The 24223-nt window shown below is 40.8% G+C and overlaps 1 protein-coding gene across 1 annotated transcript in view; it reads right to left on the reverse strand.

The window, feature by feature from the left end:
- Window positions 1–674: 674 nt before the first annotated feature.
- LOC311137659 (PDZ domain-containing protein GIPC3-like) overlaps window positions 675–24223 on the reverse strand; it is a gene marked incomplete at both ends in the record, with an annotated part of 44328 nt that continues 20779 nt past the window's right edge. The window contains 3 exons of the mRNA XM_084172176.1: window positions 675–826; window positions 6464–6545; window positions 10125–10234. Coding sequence (XP_084028302.1) covers window positions 675–826; window positions 6464–6545; window positions 10125–10234 — 344 coding nt within the window. The remainder of the gene's footprint in view (window positions 827–6463; window positions 6546–10124; window positions 10235–24223) is intronic.

Raw genomic sequence — 24223 nt, forward strand, 5'->3', positions numbered from 1 at the left:
AACTCTTACATTACTCTGGTTATTTGAGATTACCATGCAAATACTTATTGTATAAGGATGCACCTTGATGTCTTGGCCAAATACCCAATTTAGCACTCCAGCCATTCCTTTGTTAACAAGGCGAAATCAATCTACAGCTCACTATTGCATAACTAATGTATGGGGAGTGCTTTGATTTAAAATGGCCGCCATGGTGGTTTCTCAACCGTGGTGGTGGAATATGAAACGTCGCACTAATGGTGCCGCCCATGGGTCAACTCTTTGATCTCTGAACTTATCCTGGTCCCTCTGTGACAGGAAACAAACAAGCTCTTATCTCACTTCCTGGTTTCAGAGATGGATGGACGACAGTAATTGGGTTTTGTACTCATTAATGACATAACAGGGATATTTCCCTTTAGTATGGTGAGCCCTGAGCAGTATCCAAGAACACAATAACCAAAATGCCCACTGCAAAGATTACGTAACCCACTAACCTTATGCAATGTAATTCTAAACTTAACTTATTCGGGAGGAACTTGTTTCATAACAAAGCAATATAAATAAATAGAAAATAGTTTGGGGAAGAATGGCTGAGTAGGCCTACGTTAACCATCTAATACGGCCATTGAGATGACAGTTGTAAAATATAAATGTTTGAAAGACATGAAAACAGTAATAACTGACTGACACCTCTACATTCTGCCGTTCTTCACGTCTCCAATGGCACCCCACACGTCAAACAAGAAGACATCTGGGAAGGCAAAGTCCCCCAGCACTGAATCCAGAGCCTCAGCAAAGTCATCTGGGTTCTTCTTGCCTTTGCCAGCCTCCACGATGGTGGTCGCTGCAAGAGAGAGTTCCCACATGAATGGAAAATAGTAATTCATCTCTTTTTGGTTTCACACAGTTATTAGAAACAGGCCTAGTCTTGTGTTGCTTCACTTCCAAGTCTTATTCACTCAGCTATTGAAACTCATCTATTTCTGAACGAACGGCAAAAAGCCTGAAATCAATGTTTAATATAGGCCTAACTAGGGTCCAGAGTTTTCACTGGCCAGGTCACTTGGTCAGGAAAAAGTATTGGTCCTAGATATTACCAACTGCACACTTTAGACACCTGGCTTCTGTCTGGAACATGAAATGGTCAACATTCAGATGTTGGTAAATCATGCTCGATGCTTTTCCTTGGATTTGTTGATGTTTCATGGCACGTCATGTTATTATGTCAGTTGCCAATAGCGTTCTGTCTATGTCACTCGCTAGCCACTATCCTCTGTACAACTGTACTGGAAGTCTGACTAAATAGAAAAATACGTTCATATTTAGTGACAAAGTATTCAACTGAGTGTTTCAGAAAAGCCTGGCAAATGTTTCTTGGTTTATGATTAGAGGCGAGCTCTCCTCTTTTCCCGAAAATTCGCCAGACTTAAGAGTCTTCCAATTCCCTCTGATTTATCTTACTGCCAAGAAGAAGAAAGGGTCCCAGGGAAAAGTACAAAAATACCAAAAAAGCACTGCAACATCTATGTAGATTAGGATCTAAAAGGTAATAGGTATTTTTTACTTGGAACTCATGGAACACAGCTAACTCATGTTTCTGGTATGTAACCTTTAAGATGTTGGGTTACTCTGTATAGTGTCTCACTCTCTGACAGATGTCTTTGATATGAAGGCTTTGTATCAACAACCCGTAACCTCAGATCGAGTGATAGCCTGCTCCTCCACGTCCCCAGGACCGAGATTTGCTCCATGGGGGATCTGGCTTTCTGCCCCCCCACCTCTGGAACGCACTCCCGGACCACCTGAAGGCACCACAGACTCTAGGTTCCTTTAAAAATGGCCTAAAAACCCTCTATAGTAAGGCCTTCCATTAGATATAGATGTTGTAGAGTCAGCTGTGTTCTTCGGGTCAGTGTCCCTATCTAGTTGTGTCCTCTGTTTGTCTGTCTAGTTGTGTCCTTCTCTTATTTTGATTTATTTAAATGCACTTTGAGATAGTTTTTCAATGAAAAGCGCATTATAAATTCAATGCATTATTATTATTATTATAGCTCTGCTACAGTAGTTACGACAATATCTTGTGGGAGCAGTAAAAAGTGAGCAGACATTCATTTTGTCTCTTATATTTCTCCAGCATCTGTGCAAAGTTGGATGTGCCTAAAACCTTCTCCTTTCAACTGTGGTGAGTTTTTCCCCATTGCAGTCATAGACTTCATCCTACAGATGTAGGATCTTAATTTGACCTATATTGTCCCAGCAAAAACACGGTTTGAACGTTTAGTCCATAATGTTGCTTGATCAGGGGTTAGGATATTAGCTGGCCAAAAGTAAGCTACTTGAAAAGTGCAATACTTTTAATATAATCGTGTGCTAGTGTGGGTTTTCTGTGAGTTTATGTAAATCACAAAGCTCATCTGCATTTCCTGCGTTGCAGGAAGATTCTCAGCAAATAAAGAGTGATCAAATTAAGATCCTACATATGTATAGTTCACAAATAGGATCGAAAACCCAAATCTGACCCTAGACCTTTGCTATGGCCATTTTGACCAGGGGCGGTGTGTTCATTAGGGCGATATGGGCGACGCACTGCCAAACGGGAAAAGGAAGGGATTTTTTTTCTAATCAATTATATCACGGCAACAGTAGTTATCAGTGTTCTAATCTAGACGTCTGATCTGCCACTAAATGTCCAATCAGGCTAAAGTCGTGCTTCAAATGGCCCCGCCCCTTTTGGGGCGATTTCAGTCAGGTTGAAAATCGCCCCAGAAGTCTCTCATAGACTCTCATGTAAAATCTTTTTTTTTCAAATATCAGAGCTTTCAATACAATCTCTATGGGTTCCGGGAGGGCTTGCACTTACGCGCTTTCGTCATACGTAACATAAGTAACCATGAACATAACTAAGAAAAGAGAGGGTAGCAGCGTCAATCAATTCACGTACTACTGTCAAGATGGCTAGCGTTCAGTGCAACTCGATTGTCTCTTTGAAAGAAGTTCCTTTTTGTCGGCGAACAAATCAAGATAAATTGGCAACGAAACAATTAGGACCTCCCAGACCAAATTTAATAATTCAACAGGTTTCTACTAAAGGGGGAAAGTCCTACACCCGAGGATTTTCCAAAAATTGGTACGAACGAAAAACCTGGCTAGCAGGCTGCGATGTAGCTAATGCAGTCTTCTGCTACCCCTGCTTACTCTTTCACCCTGAAGGCGGCACGGCAGACAGCACCGCTTGGACAGCGACTGGTGTAACGGACATGCACCATCTTTCAGAAAAGATTAAGAAACATGAGCTGTCAAAGACCCACATGGATAGCTGTTTGAGATTGTCTGCTTTGGGGAGAGTGAACATTGCCACTCAACTGGATGAGGGATACAGGCTAGCTGTCCGCCGCCACAACGATAAGGTTAGCAAGAACCGCCACATCCTCAGCCGGCTAATCCAGTGTGTGAAGTTTTGCGGAGTGTTTGAGTTAGCTTTGCGAGGCAAAGATGAAACTGAGGGCTCCACCAACCCTGGTATTTTTCTTGGACTTGTCAACTTTGTGGCACAATTAGATGAGGTGTTTGATGACCATCTTAAAAATGCTAAAGTTTTCAAGGGCACATCAAAGACCATTCAAAACGAGCTACTGGAGTGTATGCTAGCGGTCATGAGGGAACATATTGTGGAGGAGGTGAAGTCGGCGAACTTCGTAGCTATCCAAGCTGACGAGACCACGGACGTTTCTACACAGACACAGCTGGTGCTTGTGCTGAGGTACATAGATAGCAACCACAAAGTGCAGGAGCGCTTTTTTGAGTTCCTTCCCATCTCGGAATCAACCTCAGTCTCAATCGCCAGTGTGCTTTTGGAGAGACTGAACGGTCTTTTTGCCGACGACGAGAAAGTCAAACTCATTGCGCAAGCTTACGATGGAGCCAGTGTGATGAGGGGAGAGAAGGCTGGTGTGCAGCAAAAGGTGCGTGAGCATTTCAAGAATGCCCATTACGTGCATTGCTATGCGCATCAGCTGAATTTGATCATGCAGCAAGCTACTTCTCGCATCAAAAAAGTGAACATTTTCTTTTCAGATCTGAGCGGGATTGCAACTTTTTTTTCCCGGTCACCCAAACGCACCAGCATTCTTGACCAGACTGTTGCACGAAGACTGCCCAGACCTTCATCCACACGGTGGAACTTCAACAGCAGAGTCGTGAACACTGTCTACGAGAATCGAGACGACCTCATAGAATGTTTTGAAGCCATCCGGACGGGTTCATTGGGTTCATTTGACCAGCCCACCGTGAGAGAGGCATCTGGCTACGTGAGGGTGCTACATGATGAAGATTTTATTTTTTTCCTGGGGCTTTTTCACAAAATCATGCCCCACGTCGACATTCTGTACCAGAAGCTACAGAAGAAGGACATCGATGCTGTCTTCATCAAACGTGCCCTCGACAGCTTCACAAGCAGTGTGCAGGCCATAAGGTAAGATTAAACAATATCATTCGATCTTTCTCAAAGCAGAGCTTTATTTGAAAATGTATGCATGAAAGGAGACTGCATTTGTGTTTGAAATTACATTATTCTCATTATATATGGCCAGTGGTGTAATCTAGCTTATTTTATATACTATGTGTACTGTACAGTGGTGCTCATAAGTGTATGAACACATTCTAAAGTTGACTAAAAAGAGGAATACAAAAATAAAAAAATCATCTTTTGGAAATTGATCTTAATGACTTAATTAAAAAAGTTGGAAAATCCAACCTTTAAGGACACCAATTTTCTTTTCTTTTTTATTCCTCTTTTTAGTCAACTTTAGCATGGGCTCATAAGCTTATGAGCACCACTGTATACTGTGCTGAACATCCAGGCTATGTGAGACACAAAGGCTAACTTAAACACTAAAGACTTTATGCATCCCTGCCCATTTTAAGTGGAACTGAAGTATTTGTACTATACATGGATACATTGCATATACCTGTGCATCACATAGACAACAATACTGTACAAAGCCAACAAACACATTGGTCTGTTTGCCTTCAGGGACTCCTCTCAACAGCAGCTGCAAGAAGCAACAGGAGCCAAAAGACCCAGAACAGCTTTGAGAGAAGAGGAGAAGCAGAGGCTGTCTGAAGAGGTCTGCAACACCATCCTGGATCACACCAAAGAAAGGTTCTCTTTCTCTGGCCACCTTGTGAGTGCTACCTTACTGCAAGCAGACATGTTTGAAAGGTACTGCCATTCATTTCCTGATGAGGCTCTGAATGCCACTGTGAATGCATACCCCATGCTGAGCAAGGCAAAGCTCAAGACAGAACTATCTCTGATCTATGAGAATCCTGAATTCAAGGGCTGCTGTGGTGCACTGGCACTGTACCAGGTTCTCATGAGCTACAACCTCCAGGAGACGTTCTCTGAGACTGTGACTCTGTTGAACATCCTCATAACTACTCCCATGACAACAGCTGAAGCTGAGAGATGTTTCTCAACTTTGACACGAGTTAAGACATTCCTGCGAAATTCAATGGGCCAGGAACGTCTGAATGCACTGGCCATGCTTTCCATGGAGAGGGAACTAGTCCTCAGCATGCCTGATTTCAATGAGAAAGTCATTGACCGCTTTGCTGCATTGAAAGAGAGAAGAGAACAGTTTCAGTACAAGTAATGTAGCCTCTCTCTCTCTTTGTCCCTCCCTGTCTGTCTCTTTAACACACACACGCCCAAATCAGTTCACAGTTGATGTTGTTTAAAATAGTTATTTTTCATTTTTTTTAAAGTAAAAAATATATATATATATCTGTTCATGTTCATTTTTACAAATCTATACAATTGGCCAGAATATGGTTGTTCATATTTACAAATCTATACAATTGGCCAGAATATGGTTGTTCATTTTTACAAAGCCATACAGATAGCTGTGTTTACCTTTTCTAGAAATTATTTTCAAATTCTGTTTTCAGGCAAAATGTCTATCACTGTTCATTTTCACAAATCTATACAAGAGGGCAGAATATGGAAGTCTATAAAAATTTCTTATTACCAATAACTTGCATCAATGTTTTCAGTAGCCTCTATCAAAAGCTCCTGCTTGCTTGTTGTGAATTATGCTCAGGTGCACATATTTCCAATTCAACCATGAGGCCTTTTTGAAGCAAGTAATGTGTATATCAGTATTGACTTATATGCTGCCCCTGTCTTCATGTTGTTGCTGGACATATCTTTTTAAAAATGTGTGTAGGTCACCTAAATCATCAGAAAAATTGCCCCCCCTGAGAATTTTTTCAGGAGCCGCCACTGATTTTGACCAACCCTAACCCTAACCCTGTGGCTCAATGGCTTATAAGGTTATAGCTAATTCTGTTTTCTTAAAACGGTGAGCAGCCATCTTACCTAACTGGAGGTCTCAGATGAGCAGCCATCTTACCTAACTGGAGGTCTCAGATGAGCAGCCATCTTACCTAACTGGAGGTCTCAGATGAGCAGCCATCTTACCTAAGTCGAGGTCTCGGATACCCATGTAGCTCTCCAGTAGATCATCCACTTTCTTGGTGGCTCTCTCCTCAATCTCATTCGGCTGGTGGGGAGAAGGCAAGTGTGTTCAGGTAACTGCATTGAGGGTAATGCAGTACATCATGCTACATCAACAAGATTATCACTGGCATATTGACACTAGACATTCATTAGACTCGCATGCCAGGCCTCTGCCTGTAAAAAAGCCAAAGGCATGTCGACCACCAGCACACACATGTTTGGTATGTATGTACTGTCATAAGTATACTACAGATCAGTGGCGGTTGGTTCCATTTAAGATGAGGGAGGATTATATTTTTTTTAATGAACATGGCCTTATTTCTATTACAGCATATTGGATGACTTTCATTCATATTCCATTCACCCAGCTCAATGTAACATCGATTGGTTTATGCTACTAATTCATACACTAATGTTCCCTATACCCATCATGAGGTTACTACAACCTAGCCTATGAATTCAAGTTTACGTCGTAGGTGCACAGTGCACTGTACACTGTACCTCATGATTGTAGCGGGTTTACTAACACGTTAGTTCTAGTAGCTTTGTTGACTATGACTGACAAATGATGTAGGCTGTGTGTAGCGTTTAGCGGTTATGATATGAAGGTTTGCCTTGAAAAAGTTTTTTCGCCTGGTCACAGACAGCTGATGTGTTGTGCACTGAAGTCCACAAGCGAAGGGAAAAGGTGAGAGGAGGAGAGAACGTAGATAGATCCGAGAAGGAATTATATATACAACGAGCTGTTTGTATGTGGCTACTATGAAAGTGAAACAGGTTGATTGGGTGGACAACATGTCAGTTCATGCTGCAAGAGCTCTGATAGGTTGGAGGACGTCCTCTGGAAGTTGTCATAATTACTGTGTAAGTCTATGGAAGGGGGTGAGAACCATGAGTCTCCTAGGTCTTGTATTGCTACCCTACAGAGTGCTGCTGAGGCTACTGTAGACCTTCATTGCAAAACAGTGTGTTTGAATCAATTATTTGGTGACATGTGAATGTATTTAGTATAGTTCTATCTAACAAGGATAACTTTAATGTTTTACTACTTTGATTTTTCTGAATTTCACTGAGGAGGATGGTCCTCCCCTTCCTCCTCTGAGGAGCCTCCACTGACACAGACCCATGGCTGGTAAAATAAACGTATCGGTATACCATCATAACAGGTTGGGATGTATTTAGTATTTTGTGTGGAATAGATACATATTCCGTACCCCTATATATATTTTTTATTTATTTTTTCACCTTTATTTAACCAGGTAAACCAGTTGAGAACAAGTTCTCATTTACAACTGCGACCTGGCCAAGATAAAGCAAAGCAGTGCGATAAAAACAACAACACAGAGTTACATATGGGGTAAATTATACAGTTATTATACTGTGTACAGTCGTGGTCAAAAGTTTTGAGAATGACACAAGTATTGGTCTTCACAAAGTTTGCTGCTTCAGTGTTTTATATATTTTTGTCAGATGTTACTATGGTATACTGAAGTATAATTACAAGCATTCCATAAGTGTCAAAGACTTTTATTGACAATTACATTAAGCTTATGCAAAGAGTCAATATTTGCAGTGTTGACCCTTCTTTTTCAAGACCAACTTCTGGGCCACATCCTGACTGATGGCAGCCCATTCTTGCATAATCTATGCTTGGAGTTTGTCAGACTTTGTGGGTTTTTGTTTGTCCACCCGCCTCTTGAGGATCGACCACAAGTTCTCAATGGGATTAAGGTCTGGCGAGTTTCCTGGCCATGGACCCAAAATTCCGATGTTTTGTTCCCCGAGCCACATAGTTATGACTTTTGCCTTATGCTGGAAACATGACTGTTCTTGGATGGTTGGGAGAAGCTTGTCTCGGAGGATGTGTTGGTACCATTCTTTATTCATGGCTGTGTTAGACAAAAATGTGAGTGAGCCCACTCCCTTGGCTGAGAAGCAACCCCACACATGAATGGTCTCAGGATGCTTTATTGTTGGCATGACACAAGACTGATGGTAGCGCTCACCTTGTCTTCTCCGGAGAAGGTGTTTTCCGGATGCCCCAAACAATCAGAAAGGAAAATGACTTTACCCCAGTCCTCATCATTCCAATCCCTGTACCTTTTGCAGAATATTAATCTGTCCCTGATGTTTTTCCTGGAGTGAAGTGGCTTCCTCGCTGCCCTTCTTGACACCAGGCCATCCTCCAAAAGTCTTCGCCTCACTGTGCGTGCAGATGCACTCACACCTGCCTGCTGCCATTCCAGAGCAAGCTCTGCACTGGTGGTGCCCCAATCCCGCAGCTGAATCAACTTTAGGAGATGGTCCTGGCGCTTGCTGGACTTTCTTGGGCGCCCTGAAGCCTTCTTCACAACAATTGAACCTCTCTCCTTGAAGTTCTTGATGATCCGATAAATGGTTGATTTAGGTGCAATCTTACTAGCAGCAATATCCTTGCCTTTGAAGCCCTTTTTGTGCAAAGCAATGATGATGGCACATGTTTCCTTGCAGGTAACCAGAGGAAGAACAATGATTTCAAGCACCACCCTCCTTTTAAAGCTTCCACTCTGTTATTCTAACTCAATCAGCATGACAGAGTGATCTCCAGCCTTGTCCTCGTCAACACTCTCACCTGTGTTAACGAGAGAATCACTGACATGATATCAGCTGGTCCTTTTGTGGCAGGGCTGAAATGCAGTGGAAATGTTTTTTGGGGGATTAAGTTCATTTTCATGGCAAAGAGGGACTTTGCAATTAATTGCAATTCATCTGATCACTCTTCATAACATTCTGGAGTATATACTAATTACCATCATAAAAACTGAGGCAGCAGACTTCGTGAAAATTAATATTTGTGTCATTCTCAAAACTTTTGACCACAACTGTCTAGTCTGTGTATAGTCTGTGGTGTCAGTGATTTGACCATATACTGTACATAAAACGTATTAGGCTTTTTTATGTCTACCAATATTCTAACTCTGGACAAGGCTTGACTCTTTTGGTTCATCAGCCTCCACTGACCCTGACAGCTTGTTGGCTGTGTTCTGTAGATTAGAGATTGATGAACAATCTAGAACATTCATTGAGAGTGGGGTCAACTAAGGGATTGGGGGTTGGCACCCCATGTATGTGTTCGATTCTACATTCTCACACGGGGGGGGGGGGGTGCGGGGGGTCATTGACAGAGTTAGATCAGCACTAGTGTGTGGCCGTTGACATTGTGTGTGTTATGTGTATGTGTGTTCTGTGTGTGTGTGTTCTGTGTGTGTGTGTTCATTGTGTGTGTGTTCTGTGTGTGTGTTCATTGTGTGTGTTCATTGTGTGTGTGTTCTGTGTGTGTGTTTTTTGTGTGTGTGTGTGTTCATTGTGTGTGTGTTTTGTGTGTGTGTGTTCATTGTGTGTGTGTTCTGTGTGTGTGTTCATTGTGTGTGTTCATTGTGTGTGTGTTCTGTGTGTGTGTTTTTTGTGTGTGTGTGTGTTCATTGTGTGTGTGTTTTGTGTGTGTGTGTTCATTGTGTGTGTTCTGTGGTCATGCATTCATTCGTGAATGTCTGCATGCGTATGTGCATGTTTAAGCTGCTCTGGGGTGGTCAGACGGCCAGAGAAGGTCATTGGCCAGTGGAACGTGTGAATTGAAACTCACCACTTCCTGGACGGAAGCTGACCCCTTGGAGCGCAGACGCAGGGTCTCCTTCCCATTCACAATCTTACCCTCGCTCGACTTGGGCGCCCTGGTCCTCATTCCGATCATATCTGACAAACACACAAACACACACACACACACACAAACACAAACAGAAAAACACACATACACACAACAATTCTTATGAGCACAAAAAACATATTTCACAAATCTCTCCCAGCTGAGATCCAGATGGCATATCAAGACAAAGCCAATACCCTAATCAGTGTGCCCTGTGAGGATGCCCATGTGTTGAGGGTGGTGAACGATTGCTCTGATTCTGTGAGAAATGACGTAATTAAAATGCTGTGACTAATATGACCTCTCCTGAGGGTAGAAGAAGTGAATCAGAGTTTCCTGCTTTGCTCCTGTCTGTTATGATTCTGGTCGTGTAGCTCAGTTGGTAGAACGTGGCGCGTGCAACACCAGGGCTGTGGGTTCGATGGCCAGGGGGGCCAGTATGAAAATGTATGCACTCACTAACTGTAAGTCGCTCTGGATAAGAGCGTCTGCTAAATGACAAAAATGTCAGGAAAACAAGGCACACACTTCCTGTCTGTTATGACTCTGGTCAGTAAAACAAGGCACACACTTCCTGTCTGTTATGACTCTGGTCAGTAAAACAAGGCACACACAATTGTTTTTGTCCAGATCTGTATACAATGTGGTGTTATTAGGCCTGCTGCTATTGAAGGGTTACAGAGAAACGTGAGGGTGGAGTGAGAGAGACTATGGCAAAGGTGGACACCGGACAGACTTTTTGACAAGTCATGTCAGCTGACCACAAATTCTCAGCTCTAAAGTCTAATCCACACTTAGTTATCCAGGTAGCGTACTATTCACGCGTTAGCTAATATCAGTCAAACAGAGTTGGCCCATTGAAAAGCCTAAAAACGTTTGCCTACTAATGGCAGGCCACAAGAGCTGACAAGAATACCCATATCTTTTCCAGTCACGGTTCACCTCTGGCCAGTGCCTACCCAGCCACCCATCCCACAGCACACCACCGTTATCCATATCAATCAACAAATTACCAGATTAAGTTCATGTGTCCTCTGAGGTGTTCCGAGTGCACTCAGCAGTGTAATAAAGCATTTTGAGCATGAAACGTAATCCATCATTCTCTACCATCCATTTAGCTAATGTTATAATGGTAAGCAAAGGCTATTCAATTATTAACAGCCCTCATTTACTGCCACAGACGATGGAAACAATGAACTGGCAGCCTCTTATGATGTGCATGGATGCATGTTTGCTTAGTTTATCAACCATGGTGGGATCATTTGATCAAGTGCACCTGTAAGATAAATAGTCATTCTGCCTCAGCTACTGATGGGAACTATAGGTATGGTAATAATCATTAAGTTAGTTGATTATTTTCCTCTGACACCTATTTCTCATGTTATAAAACAGGCTGGAATGATGTCAGAATACATGGTTTCATTATTAAAACCATCATTATTATTTTCCCCTCTCAACCAGATGAGATGACCAATGTTTAAGCAACAGTGGCAATTTTAAAGGGGAAAATAGATAGATAGATAGATAGATAGATAGATGGACAGGCAGGCAGACAGACAGGCAGGCAGGCAGGCAGACAGGCAGACAGACATTGTCATAGCGTAGAGCATTACATACAGATATAAATGCTATTGCTCGATCATTAGCCAGCTTTTGACATTCTTTTAAAAAGTTATGATCAGCATGGCTTTGAGTTGCTGTGGTAGTTTGATAACTCAACAGCGCCGGTATACTAAAATGTATTCTTTTTTTTTCTTCTTTTTTTTTCTAGGGGGTAGATCAGCTTTAATATTGCAGATAGATTGTAACTTCCATCAATGTAATTGTCTGCATCACTTCCAATCCCCAATATGTTTTTTTTCTCTCGCAAATACATACATACACATACATATACACATACATACACATAAATACATATACATACAGTACATATATATACATATCCTTTTTTTAAACATATTTCCCTTTATTACTTTCCAACCCCACCACCCCTTCCCTAATTGGAGTAAACTAGTGAACAACAATGCTTAGGCCTCAACTTCCAGCTTATACATACTATATACAATTTTACAATATTTCTATTTTGTTTGTTTTTACTCCTGAACTTCCTCTACCCTCACCCTCTCCGATCATTTTCATGATGTCCATGTCATGAATCCCGCTTCCTGAGTCTGTTTCTGCCCGAGTTGCCTGTTTTCTGTCCTGGAGTCTGTTTTCCTGAGGTTCCTGAACGCACCCTGTCTGGTTGCCGGGCGATGAAGCTAGGCGGGAGATCTCTCTATTACCCGCACCTGCATCTCATCAGCTATCTGCACACCTGGTCCTGATCATCACCTCTCCACTTCATAAGCTCTGACCTGACATCCATTCCCTGCCGGATCGTTAGCCATGAACAGTATGTTGTGCCAGCGTATCAGCCTCAAGTTTGCTAGAGTTAGTTTTGCTGTTCTGTACTTTTTGCTTGCCGTGTACTCACCTCCGTTTACTCTGTCTACAGTTACTCTCCCGGAACATTCACTCCACCGTTGCCTGGTCGTCGGTGGCTTCTGTGTCATCATTGGATCTGCCTATTCACTTCCACCAACTCACCTCCGCTGCCCGTCCCGTCTCCTGGATTCTCCTGCTTCCACATTTGAGTCTGTTAATAAATACTCACCTGCATTCTACTCACCTTGTCCTGGTCTGCTTCTGGGTTCTGCTTTAGAGAGTCGTGACAGTCCATCTGGTTTGCTTCTATATGCCATATCTTTCTAACTGTGCTCTTTCACAAAAGCTCTTGTTGTATCTGAGGAATTTATGACTTTGCTAATGGTTTCAAATGGTTTTAGAGGATGTTGACTAAGCTTAAAGGGAGCATCTGGGGAGTAGTTCTATAGGGGCACCCTAAAGCCGAGGAAGTCTGTTAGGTGGCCTCCTGGGATTGGTCTGTAGGGGAAAACACCCATATTATGTTACATAGGGCATAGGATATAAATACCACAGTTAAGACAAAGGAGGACAGAATAATCATATTTGAGATTGGGCGATTATTCTCCAGATGTCTGCAGATATCTGTAAATTGAAGCTGTAACCCTTTGATATAAATAAACCTTTATAATCAAAGTACAGCGTCAGCGGATTTCCTTGGTCTCACAGCATAATTAGCAACGTTTTCTCGACACCACAAAATGGCGACGAGGAATTGGTTGTGTTGCGTCTTTTCTCAGCGTTCCATTCATGGGCGCCGAGCTGACTCTAGCTCCAGAGTCCGGCAGATAAGGGTGAGTTTTCTCACTACTTTGGGCACTGGTCAGTTCGTGTGTCTGTGTGTGTGCGTTGAATGAATGCACCGTTAAGAACTTACGTGTGTGCTTTGCTGTTATTTGCTGTGGGATAGGAGTCCGTTCTAAATTTGTTAGGATGGGCCGAAAAATCCTAAAAGCACGTTAGGTGTATTTAGGTAAGTCCTAGGGGACTTGAGGTTGTGGTACATATATTCGGTTGCAAGTTACCGCTCAACGTATAGTTGACGAAGTATATGATTGATGTGACCGCTCATCGGATGTCCGCGGAACTCGTGGTAGCAGAAATTTAGGAACAATGGAATTATACGGCGCAATGGAGGTAGCATACTGCATTAGGGGTCCATAGGAATGGGATAAGCCTCTTAAACTGTATGTATGTATGTGTATGTGTGTAGAAGAAAGTAGGATTTGTGTTCTATGGTTTGTGAGCTCTGTTAAAGTGTTACTGTTTGTCTATGGTGGGTAAAAGAGAGGAAGTACAGCGGGACTGTCTACTTTCTGTTGTTTAGGCTTGGAGAGAGCTGGGGGAGAGCTCCCTCCACTCTGAAATCGCACTGGTGAATGTACTACGCATGCGTGTGATTTTATGACTTTAGAGTTACGTAGGGCAAATGTGCCACTCCTCTGCCTGCACTGAGTTGCTGGGAGACGCAGACTCAGAACAGAGGGGACAGAGAGGAGTGGGGGATTTGAACACGAATAGAATGTTCTGTTTGTTAAATAGGCTGTTGCTTAATGATGAAACTATTTGTTGAGATCTATTGAATTGATAAATGAGAGAGAGAGAAAGTGCTGACGTGTACATCACGCGACAGAATGTGCTGCAACAGGATCAAGTCAAATCAAGGCCAGTACTGTTCTATTTACAAAACGTACCTTCCCATAGAGGATATTTTGGTTGCCTAGCATATTTGATGTTATGACAATTTGACAAGGACTTGGCAACAGACTGATCAATTGATGAAATTAAGAATTGCATTTTGGAGTTTTTGTGCATGAGTGGGTTTGATTAGAGATGAGGGGGAATCGAGAACTGACATTATTCTGTAAAATTAAGGTCATTGGGTGCTTATTAAGCAATGGGGTTTGTGAGTGCTGTAGTGTTGCAGGATTATAGGTCTTTATTTTTGGGTTGCTCTGAAGTTGACTACTTTCATTTATTTTCCTGACTGGATGTGGTAAGATTGCCACTAATCAATAATTTGGTAAAATAAAATAAATTGAATAAATAAGTAAATTGATGAATGAATGAATGAATGAATTAATTGATTAATTAATTAATTTGGGGAAGAGAAAAAAAAAGAGGGCACTATAGGCTATATAGTCTAAAATAATGAAATAATTTACAATAAAGGAATATAAAAGAGTTGTTACAAGGGGGGAAAAGGACATAAAAACTATGAAAGTAATTACTCCTGTTGATGTAGTAGAGAATAGTAATCCTCTAGTTAATGGTATTGCAAGGTAATCTGGAAAAGGGAATAAACGTTGGCCTGACATTGAACAACCATAGCTAGTGGAAGGGACTTTTAACCCTGACATCATCAACATGATGAAAGTGATTGAATAATAGAGAGAGGAAAAGCAGAAACGACCATAAAGATGAATCCAAAACTCCAAAAGTAAGAAGAAAACGAGATGTCTGGAAACTAAGGGTGGAGTGAGGTTTAGGAAGATGGAAGTTGAAGGAAGAAGAAGGATACTAGAGATTCGATCTCTGATGAAGGTGAAGATGGAAACAGCGATGAAGATTTGGAGATTAAAGGTGCTTTATGTTCAAGAGGATGTTATCCTACAATGATTAGTAAAGAAGAAATAGAAAGAGATATAGACTGATGCGTATCATGGCTGGATAAAGGGGAATAATTTAGAAGAGACAAAGAGAACTGGAAGAACAACTCAAGAAGCTGAAGATACAGAAGAGAAGAAAAAAACTGCTGAGAAAAGGATCCCAAGAATTGGAGGAGAAGAATAATACATTGAGGAAAGGAAAGAGAGCACAAGTAAGAAGATGATGCCAGTGATCATTCGAGGACAGAACTTAGAATATAAGCCTTTGAAGAATACCGATATGTCAACAACTAGAAAGAACAGGACCAAGAAACTCTCAGAAAACTTGATGAAATAAAACTGGGGGGAGAATAAGAAGGAGAAGAAAAGCTTTGGTTATGAAGAATCAGTGTGCACCAAATCAACAATCACTGCCACAGCTTCAACTGAACAAGGTCAAATGCAATTGTGCCAGCCACAACTAGTGGTACAAGTTGTTTCATATCCATAGATAGTTTCTGGACTGAAAGAATTGGAGAGGAAGAGGACGAGAAGGCTTAGAAAGAGGAAGAGGAGGAAGATTTAAGCCATACTTCCAGCAATCTTAAGAAGTGTGTTATGATTGTGGACAGGTTGGTGACTTTGCTGTGAGTGTAATGGGCCAGAAGGAAACACAAGAAAGAATTTCAGAGGAAGATACAGGAGCAAGTGAAGATCATCTGGAGGACAGGTGAACCCTTATAGGGGCAAGAAGCAAGGATTCTAGGGGTGCCTAGAAGATCCGAAAGGGGGGTGTCAGCTGGTAGCACCAGTTAAGGGGGAAAATATCCAACAATTGAAGTGAAAATAAACAATGGACTATGGGAAGTGATGATGGATAGCGGAACTGCTTTTATCTGTGTTCAGCCTGAAGAGGTTACACATCTCACTATGTAAAATCAACTAATTAGGACAGGGATTTGAGGGAGTGAAGCAGTTGATTACGCTTAAGGAACCAATTGAGCTCTGCTATGAAAATGAGAAAATTACAATACCCATACTGGTATCAGAACATACACCTATTGCGTTGTTGGGAAGAGATGCATTGTGGAAATTGAACTGTACAATAAGATGTACACCAGACGGCTGTCTGGTAGAAGTGCCAAAGGAGAAGGTTTACCAATGGTTGATGATGACAGAGATGGATTTATATTCTGGATTGGAAATCTCAGTGAAGATTTTTAGGAGGAAGACCTCCTTGGAAGAATCAGTATCCATTGAAAGATTAAGCAATTCAAGGGATTGAACCAGAAATTGAAGAACTTTCAAAAGCAGGTGTTTTGAAGATAATAGAAAAAATCCTTAGAGTAGGAATCAATTGTTGTCTTGGGAGAAACCATGAGGGGTTGATAGTAGCGCCTCTGGACCTTTTAGGTCTGATGATTTAGGATGCTAGGAGTTAGCTAATGTTGCAAGGGGGGAGATTAGGAGAAAGATTACAAAGGAGTAGGGTTTTGGGGAATCATATTTGCTTGAAAAGATTGACTATATCATAGGAAGGAGGACAATCTGTCTGGAAAATGATGTTCACAAGGGGTGACTGTTATTCTTGGTTACATTCCTACACCAAGAGGGGAATAAGATTTCAAACTAAGCTAAAAGATGCTCAATCGTTTGCCAAGTTTTTGTGTAAAGAAGTCATAAGCAGGTGGGGACTTCCCGATCACATATCCTAAAACTAGAGGGAAAGGAATTTGTGGATAAATCAGTTAAATGGTTTTTGGGAAAAATTAAGGAGAAAAGTCAGACTAAAAAAAGTTATGAAAACTAGGGTTGAAGGAACTCTAGGACAGTCAGCTAAGCTTCAATGTTAGTAGTAAGAGAGAGAGATAGATATGGTAGGAGTTTAGATCTGTAAGGAGCAGATGCATTGAGAAAGTATGCGTTGCTGAATGATAAGAGAAGAATGAAGATTGAGGGTGATTGCAGTATCTATATTTACAATTCCCAGCAGGAAGATCAAGGTGATTATAAATGTATTTTTTATAATGAACAGTTTGAAAGTGAGGGATTAGAGTTGGGACTGAGAGTTTATGTAGTGACACTAGTGGTGATAGATGGAAATACAAGTAAAGAGTTCAAAGCTTTAGGGAGAATGGATGAATCAACAACAATGACATCAACACTTCAGCATATTATAACAATAGTGAGAAGCAATTCAACTCTTTCAACATTGACAGTTATTAAAGCTATAAATATATCACTTTTAATTACAAGGGAGCCAATTGCTCCAGCACCAATTTTAGAGGAAAATACTGTCATTAGGGTTAGGATGGGTGGTACAGCTCATCTTCCTTGTAGATGTGAGAGAAGGAATGTGTAGAGGTGAGATTCCACTCATGTGGAGAGATAATTATGGAGAAGAAGCGTTGTTATGAGGATAAGAAGTAGAAGCTGTTTCACCTAGTGAAAGGAAGTATATTTTGTAAAATGATATGAAGTGAAAGAGGGTTATGAGTGATTGCTAACTTATTTTGAGTAATGTTAGAGGAAGAATACTATCATGGAGGTACAGGATGAGTTGTTTGATTTTAATGGAAGACAAGAAGATATATCTGATCAATACAGTTCGTTAGGGAAGAGAGAAACTAAATGGAAGGCATTTGGATTTGATTCTTCTGTTTTGGAAATTAAAGATGGATGGGCAGGTAGGAATCTTTAGTTCAAGAAGTTAACTCATACTGTAAGATCAGTGAGGAATCTTGAGGGTAAATGTCTGTTGAGAATTTCAGCATAAGGAACATGGGGTTGAATTTTAGAGAAGGTAGCTAAACCTCTATCAAGTATGTGTCAATCTTATGTTTTATAAGGGCTGTTGTATCAGCAACAATCATTAAGAGAGAAAATAATGTTGTTGTGGAAACATTTGTTTAGGCCTAGGTTTAAGTGTTATTGGTTAAGTGAATTAACCTATGTGAATTTGTTAGATAGGAAGGAAAATCAGTTAACAGCGCTTCATGAAGCTATGGAGGGGAAACCAGTGAGGGCTAAAAGCTGTTTTTGTTGAAATAAAACATATGATGGAAAGAGGATGTTTAGGGGAATATCAGATGGTGATGATTATATGATGATTTGGGGTAAGCAGGAACATAAGGTTAGTAATGAGAAATATAATGTAACTTTTGATGTTTAATTTAGTAAGGAGAGAAGTTTTTGCATGGTAATGTGACTATTGGGTATTTTAGAAACATCTGGGGTTTGTGGTGAGAGAATATATATTCTTACCCTATGGATGGATAGGATGTTGTTACATGTTGAAGTTGAAGCTTCCATATGAGGTTTTAAAATTAAAAGAGGGGAAGCAAGGGGAAAGAGAGAAATCTGATTCTGAAAGAGAGAAGTTTCATAGTCTGGGAAGCCTACCATTGGAGGATAAGTCTAGGAGAGAAGTGGGGAATTTTTCCATGGTATGGTGTAAAATTTTGGGAAGATAACATAGATAATATTACCTATACTTTGAAGGGTTTTGCAAATGAAACGATAAGAGGGTTTAACCTTCTGTCAAGACTCAAAGGAGTATTGATGGATAGATATCAATTTAGAATTTTTCAAATGTTTTTAAATATTATGGTGATTTTAGTATGTTGTGATGAATCAAAGGGGGGGAAATGGTATGTGATTCATTTGATATAATAATAATAATAATATGCCATTTAGCAGACGCTTTTATCCAAAGCGACTTACAGTCATGCGTGCATACATTTTTTTTTTGTGTGTATGGGTGGTCCCGGGGATCGAACCCACTACCTTGGCATTACAAGCGCCGTGCTCTACCAGCTGAGCTACAGAGGACCATCAACTATTTTTTAGTTGATATTGATGTTTTAATTTGAGTGTGTTGTTTTGCAAAATATACTGTTTGGTCTATTCTTTTCTTCCAGAAGCATATGGGGGAATGTGTAGAGGGGATTCAAATACTCAAACAAGGACAATATGAAAGGACAATATGAAGGGACAATATGAAAGGACAATATGAAGGGACTCGAGGAAGTGGAACAAGGAAGGTGTGGAAAGGTTCAGATTCCATCATCGAAGTTGCATTGGAAGTCGACACTGCTGAGGAGAAGAATTGTAGTGGACTACATTCCAATGTCTGCAATGATATATAGACATATTTGCATGTGTAATACATAATTTGTGTCATATTCTTTCTGTATTAATTTTTGTAGAATGATATTTGCTGTTATTGGGTACATGTGGGGATCTCAGATGTTTTTGTTTATTTTGTTGAAGCTTAGGGATATTGGGTCTAGGCAGGGATAGAGAGAATCCACAGGAGGGTCCGATGGGTTGACCAGCCTGAATGTGGACATTTTTGATTGTATTTTGTTTGCTGAGGCTTTCATATGTATTCAAATTGCATCATAGTTTCAAATGCATTGATAAAGATGTATGAATTGATCTGGAGTACTTAGGTGGTTGCCTGGGGCAGAGGGGCCGTGAGAGAATTTTACTGTCTTGATTGATGGATGGATATTTGGAAAGAAAACTGCCAGACAGGTTTTTCGCTCTCACACTCCATAAAGATTTGTTCATATTTCATAGAAATGTTTTCACACTCCATAGAGATTTGTTCATATTTCATAGAAAGTTATTTACACTCCATAGAAAAATATGTTTTTGGTTTATTGTAAAAGATACTCAATAAGAGAAATTGTTATTTGTCATAATCCTATTATTTTTGTTTTCGAGACTTAATTCGTCTCGAAGGGGGGAATATGTGGTATCTGAGGAATGTATGACTTTGCTAATGGTTTCACATGGTTTTAGAGGATGTTGACTCAGCTTAAAGGGAGCATCTGGGGAGTAGTTCTATAGGGGCACCCTAAAGCCGAGGAAGTCTGTTAGGTGGCCTCCTGGGAATGGTCTGTAGGGGAAAACACCCATATTATGTTACATAGGGCATAGGATATAAATACCACAGTTAAGACAAAGGAGGACAGAATAATCATATTTGAGATTGGGCGATTATTCTCCAGATGTCTGCAGATATCTGTAAATTGACGCTGGAACCCTTTGATATAAATAAACCTTTATAATCAAAGTACAGTGTCAGCGGATTTCCTTGGTCTCACAGCATAATTAGCAACGTTTTCTCGACACCACACTCTCAACCTATAACCTATATACGTATTATGGACACAGTATGCTTTACATTAGTTATCTTGTTGTTATTATTTGTTGTTAGTTGTTATTAGTCCCATCCTTCAAATCCATTCAACACCACCCATCTATCTCTTAACACCATCCATATTGGATTTCTATTTGCCATATATTTTTCAACTGTACTGTGTGGTTTTACAAATGTTCTGAACCCTTCTATTCTCATTGTTTCTACAGATTGTAAATTGAAAATAAACATTTTTGCTAAAAGTATTATTATATTATTGATCAATTGTCTATGATTTTTCAGATCACCTAGTAGTGCTATCTGCAGGGTTAGCTCCAGGTAAATATTGCAATCCTTTAGCCATTCCTGGACCTGTGTCCAAAAACAAGCTACAAATGGACAGTACCAAAACAAATTATCTAATGATTCTGTCTCTTCGCAGCAAAATCTGCAGAGGTGGGAAGATTGTTTCCCCCATATTAATAGCATTCTATTGGTATTAATAATTTAAATTGAAAAATTCGAAGTTTTGAATCTGGCGTTGTTTTGCGTATCAGTTCATAAACACTATGCCATGGAATCGGTACGTCAAATCTCTTCCCAACTATTTTGCAATCTATATTGGAAGACTGTCAATCCTTTGGTCCTGAAATGAAACTGGTATACTTTTTTATTTATCATAATTTTCTTTAACCAATTACGTTCTTTAATGCAGGGCCGACAGACAAGTTCCTTACTTTTTACCTCTTCCACTTTCCTCTTTCATTTTTGCGGTAATGCTGCAATTATTTGGTTGTACTTTTGGGTAGAGCAGACATTTCCATATGTTTTTGTTAGCTGTCCTACCTATGATATTATTTACGAAGATGATACTTTTTTTTTTTATTATTCAAAAAGTAATGTTTTTTTATCTCATAATAAAAAAAACTGTTTGCCAGGCATAGGCAAGACCATAAGCAAATAGGTAAACTGGGATAATACTAAAGAGTTAATCAGGGTGATTTTTTCACAAATTGACAGGTATTTACCTTTCCATGGTAGCAAGATCTTATCTATTTTTGCTAACTTTCTATTAAAATGTATTGGAGTGAGATCATTTATTTCATTTGGGATATGTATTCCGAGAATATCCACATCACCATCAGACCATTTTATTGGTAAACTACACGGTAACGTAATTTTTTTATTTTTTAGTAATCCAATACGTAATATAGTACATTTATCATAATTTGGTTGTAATCCAGAGAGGTTAGAAAATGTATCTAGTTGTGGATTTAAAAGAAAACATGATTCATCAGCGTATTTGAGCTACAGAGGATCACATATTAAAATCAGATCTAATCCCTTGATATTATTGTTGGATCTGATTTTAATATGTGGTCCACTTCTTTAAAAAAGTAATTTCGTCTCAATCTTAAATAAACATGACCCATTCAAAAAATACAGAACTAAGAACAGATATAGCCCCTGGTTCTCCTCGGACTTGACTGCCCTTGACCAGCACAAAAACATCCTGTGGTGTACTGCATTAGCATCAAATAGCCCCCGCGATATGCACATTTTCAGGGAAGTTAGGAACCAATATACACAAGCAGTTAGGAAAGCAAAGGCTAACTTTTTCAAACAGAAATGTGCATCCTGTAGCACTAATTCCAAAAAGTTTTGGGACACTGTAAAGTCCATGGAGAATAAGAGCACTTCCTCCCAGCTGCCCACTGCACTGAGGCTAGGAAACACTATCACCACCGATAAATCTACAATAATCGAGAATTTCAACAAGCATTTTGCTACGGCTGGCCATGCTTTCCACCTGGCTACCACTACCCAAGCCACCAGCTCTGCACCCTCCGCTGCAACTTGCCCATGCCCCCGCTTCTCCTTCACACAAATTCAGAAAGCTGATGTTCTGAAAGAGCTGCAATATCTGGACCCCTACAAATCATCTGGGCTAGACAATCTGGACCCTTTCTTTCTAAAACTTTCTTTCTAAAACTTTCTAAAACCCCTATTACTAGCCTGTTCAACCTCTCTTTCGTAACGTCTGAGATCCCCAGAGATTGGAAAGCTGCCGCTGTCATCCCCCTCTTCAAAGGGGGTGACACTAGATCCAAACTGTTACAGACCTATATCCATCCTGCCCTGCCTTTCGAACGTTTTTGAAAGCCAAGTTAACAGATCATCAACCATTTCGAATCCCACCGTACCTTCTCCGCTATGTAATCCGGTTTCCGAGCTGGTCATGGGTGCACCTCAGACACGCTCAAGGTCCTAAACGATATTATAACCGCGATCGATAATAGACAGTATTGTGTAGCCATCTTCATCGACCTGGCCAAGGCTTTCGACTCTGTCAACCACCGCATTCTTATTGGCAGACTAAATACCCTTGGTTTCTCAAATGACTGCCTCGCCTGGTTCACCAACTACTTCTCAGATAGAGTTCAATGTGTCAAATCGGAGGGCCTGTTGTCTGGACCTCTGGCAGTCTCTATGGGGGTGCCACAGGGTTCAATTCTTGGGCAGACTCTTTTCTCTGTGTATTTCAATGATGTCGCTCTTGCTGCTGGTGACTCTCAGATCCACCTCTACGCAGACGACACCATTTTGTATACATCTGGCCCTTCATTGGACACTGTGTTAACAAATCTCCAAACAAGCTTCAATGCCATACAACACTCCTTCAGTAGCCTCCAACTGCTCTTAAACACTAGTAAAACTAAATGCATGCTCTTCAATTGAATGCTGCTGCCACCCGCCCACCCGACTAGAATCACTACTCTCGACGGGTCTGACCTAGAGTATGTGGGCAACTACAAATACCTAGGTGTCTGGTCTCCAATCCAAAGTTAAATCTAGAATCGGCTTCCTATTTCGCAACAAAGCCTCCTTCACTCATGCTGCCAAACATGCCCTCGTAAAACTGACTATCCTACCGATCCTTGACTTTGGCGATGTCATTTACAAAATAGCCTCCAACACTCTTCTCAGCAAATTGGATGTAGTCTATCACAGTGCCATCCGTTTTGTCACCAAAGCCCCATATACAACCCACCAAAGTGACCTGTACGCTCTTGTTGGCTGGTCCTCACTACATATTCGTCGCCAAACCCACTGGCTCCAGGTCATCTATAAATCACTGCTAGGCAAATCCCCGCCTTATCTTAGCTCATTGGTCACCATAGCAACACCCACCCGTAGTATGCGCCAGAGCGACTTACAGGAGCAATTAGGGTTAAGTGCCTTGCTCAAGGGCACAGACAGATTTTTCACCTAGTCGGCTCGGCGATTAGAACCAGCGACCTTTCGGTTACTGGCACAACGCTCTTAACCACTAAGCTACCTGCCGCCCCTTGTTAACAAACTATAGTTTTGGCAAGTCGGTTAGGACATCTACTTTGTGCATGATACAAGTACTTTTTCCAACAATTGTTTACAGACAGATTATTTCACTTATAATTCACTGTATCACAATTCCAGTGGGTCAGAAGTTTACATACACTAAGTTGACTGTGCCTATAAACAGCTTGGAAAATTCCAGAAAATGATGTAATGGCGTTACAAGCTTCTGATAGGCTAATTGACATCATTTGAGTCAATTGGAGGTGTACCTGTGGATGTATTTCAAAGCCTACCTTCAAACTCAGTGCCTCTTTGCTTGACATCATGGGAAAATCAAAAGAAATCAGCCAAGACCTCAGACATTTTTTGTAGACCTCCACAAGTCTGGTTCATCCTTGGGAGCAATTTCCAAACGCCTGAAGGTACCACATTCATCTGTACAAAAAATAGTATGCAAGTATAAACACCATGGGACCACGCAGCCATCATAAAGCTCA

Source organism: Coregonus lavaretus, assembly GCF_964263955.1.
Source record: "Coregonus lavaretus genome assembly, chromosome: 11".
NCBI classification, from domain to species: Eukaryota; Metazoa; Chordata; class Actinopteri; order Salmoniformes; family Salmonidae; genus Coregonus; species Coregonus lavaretus.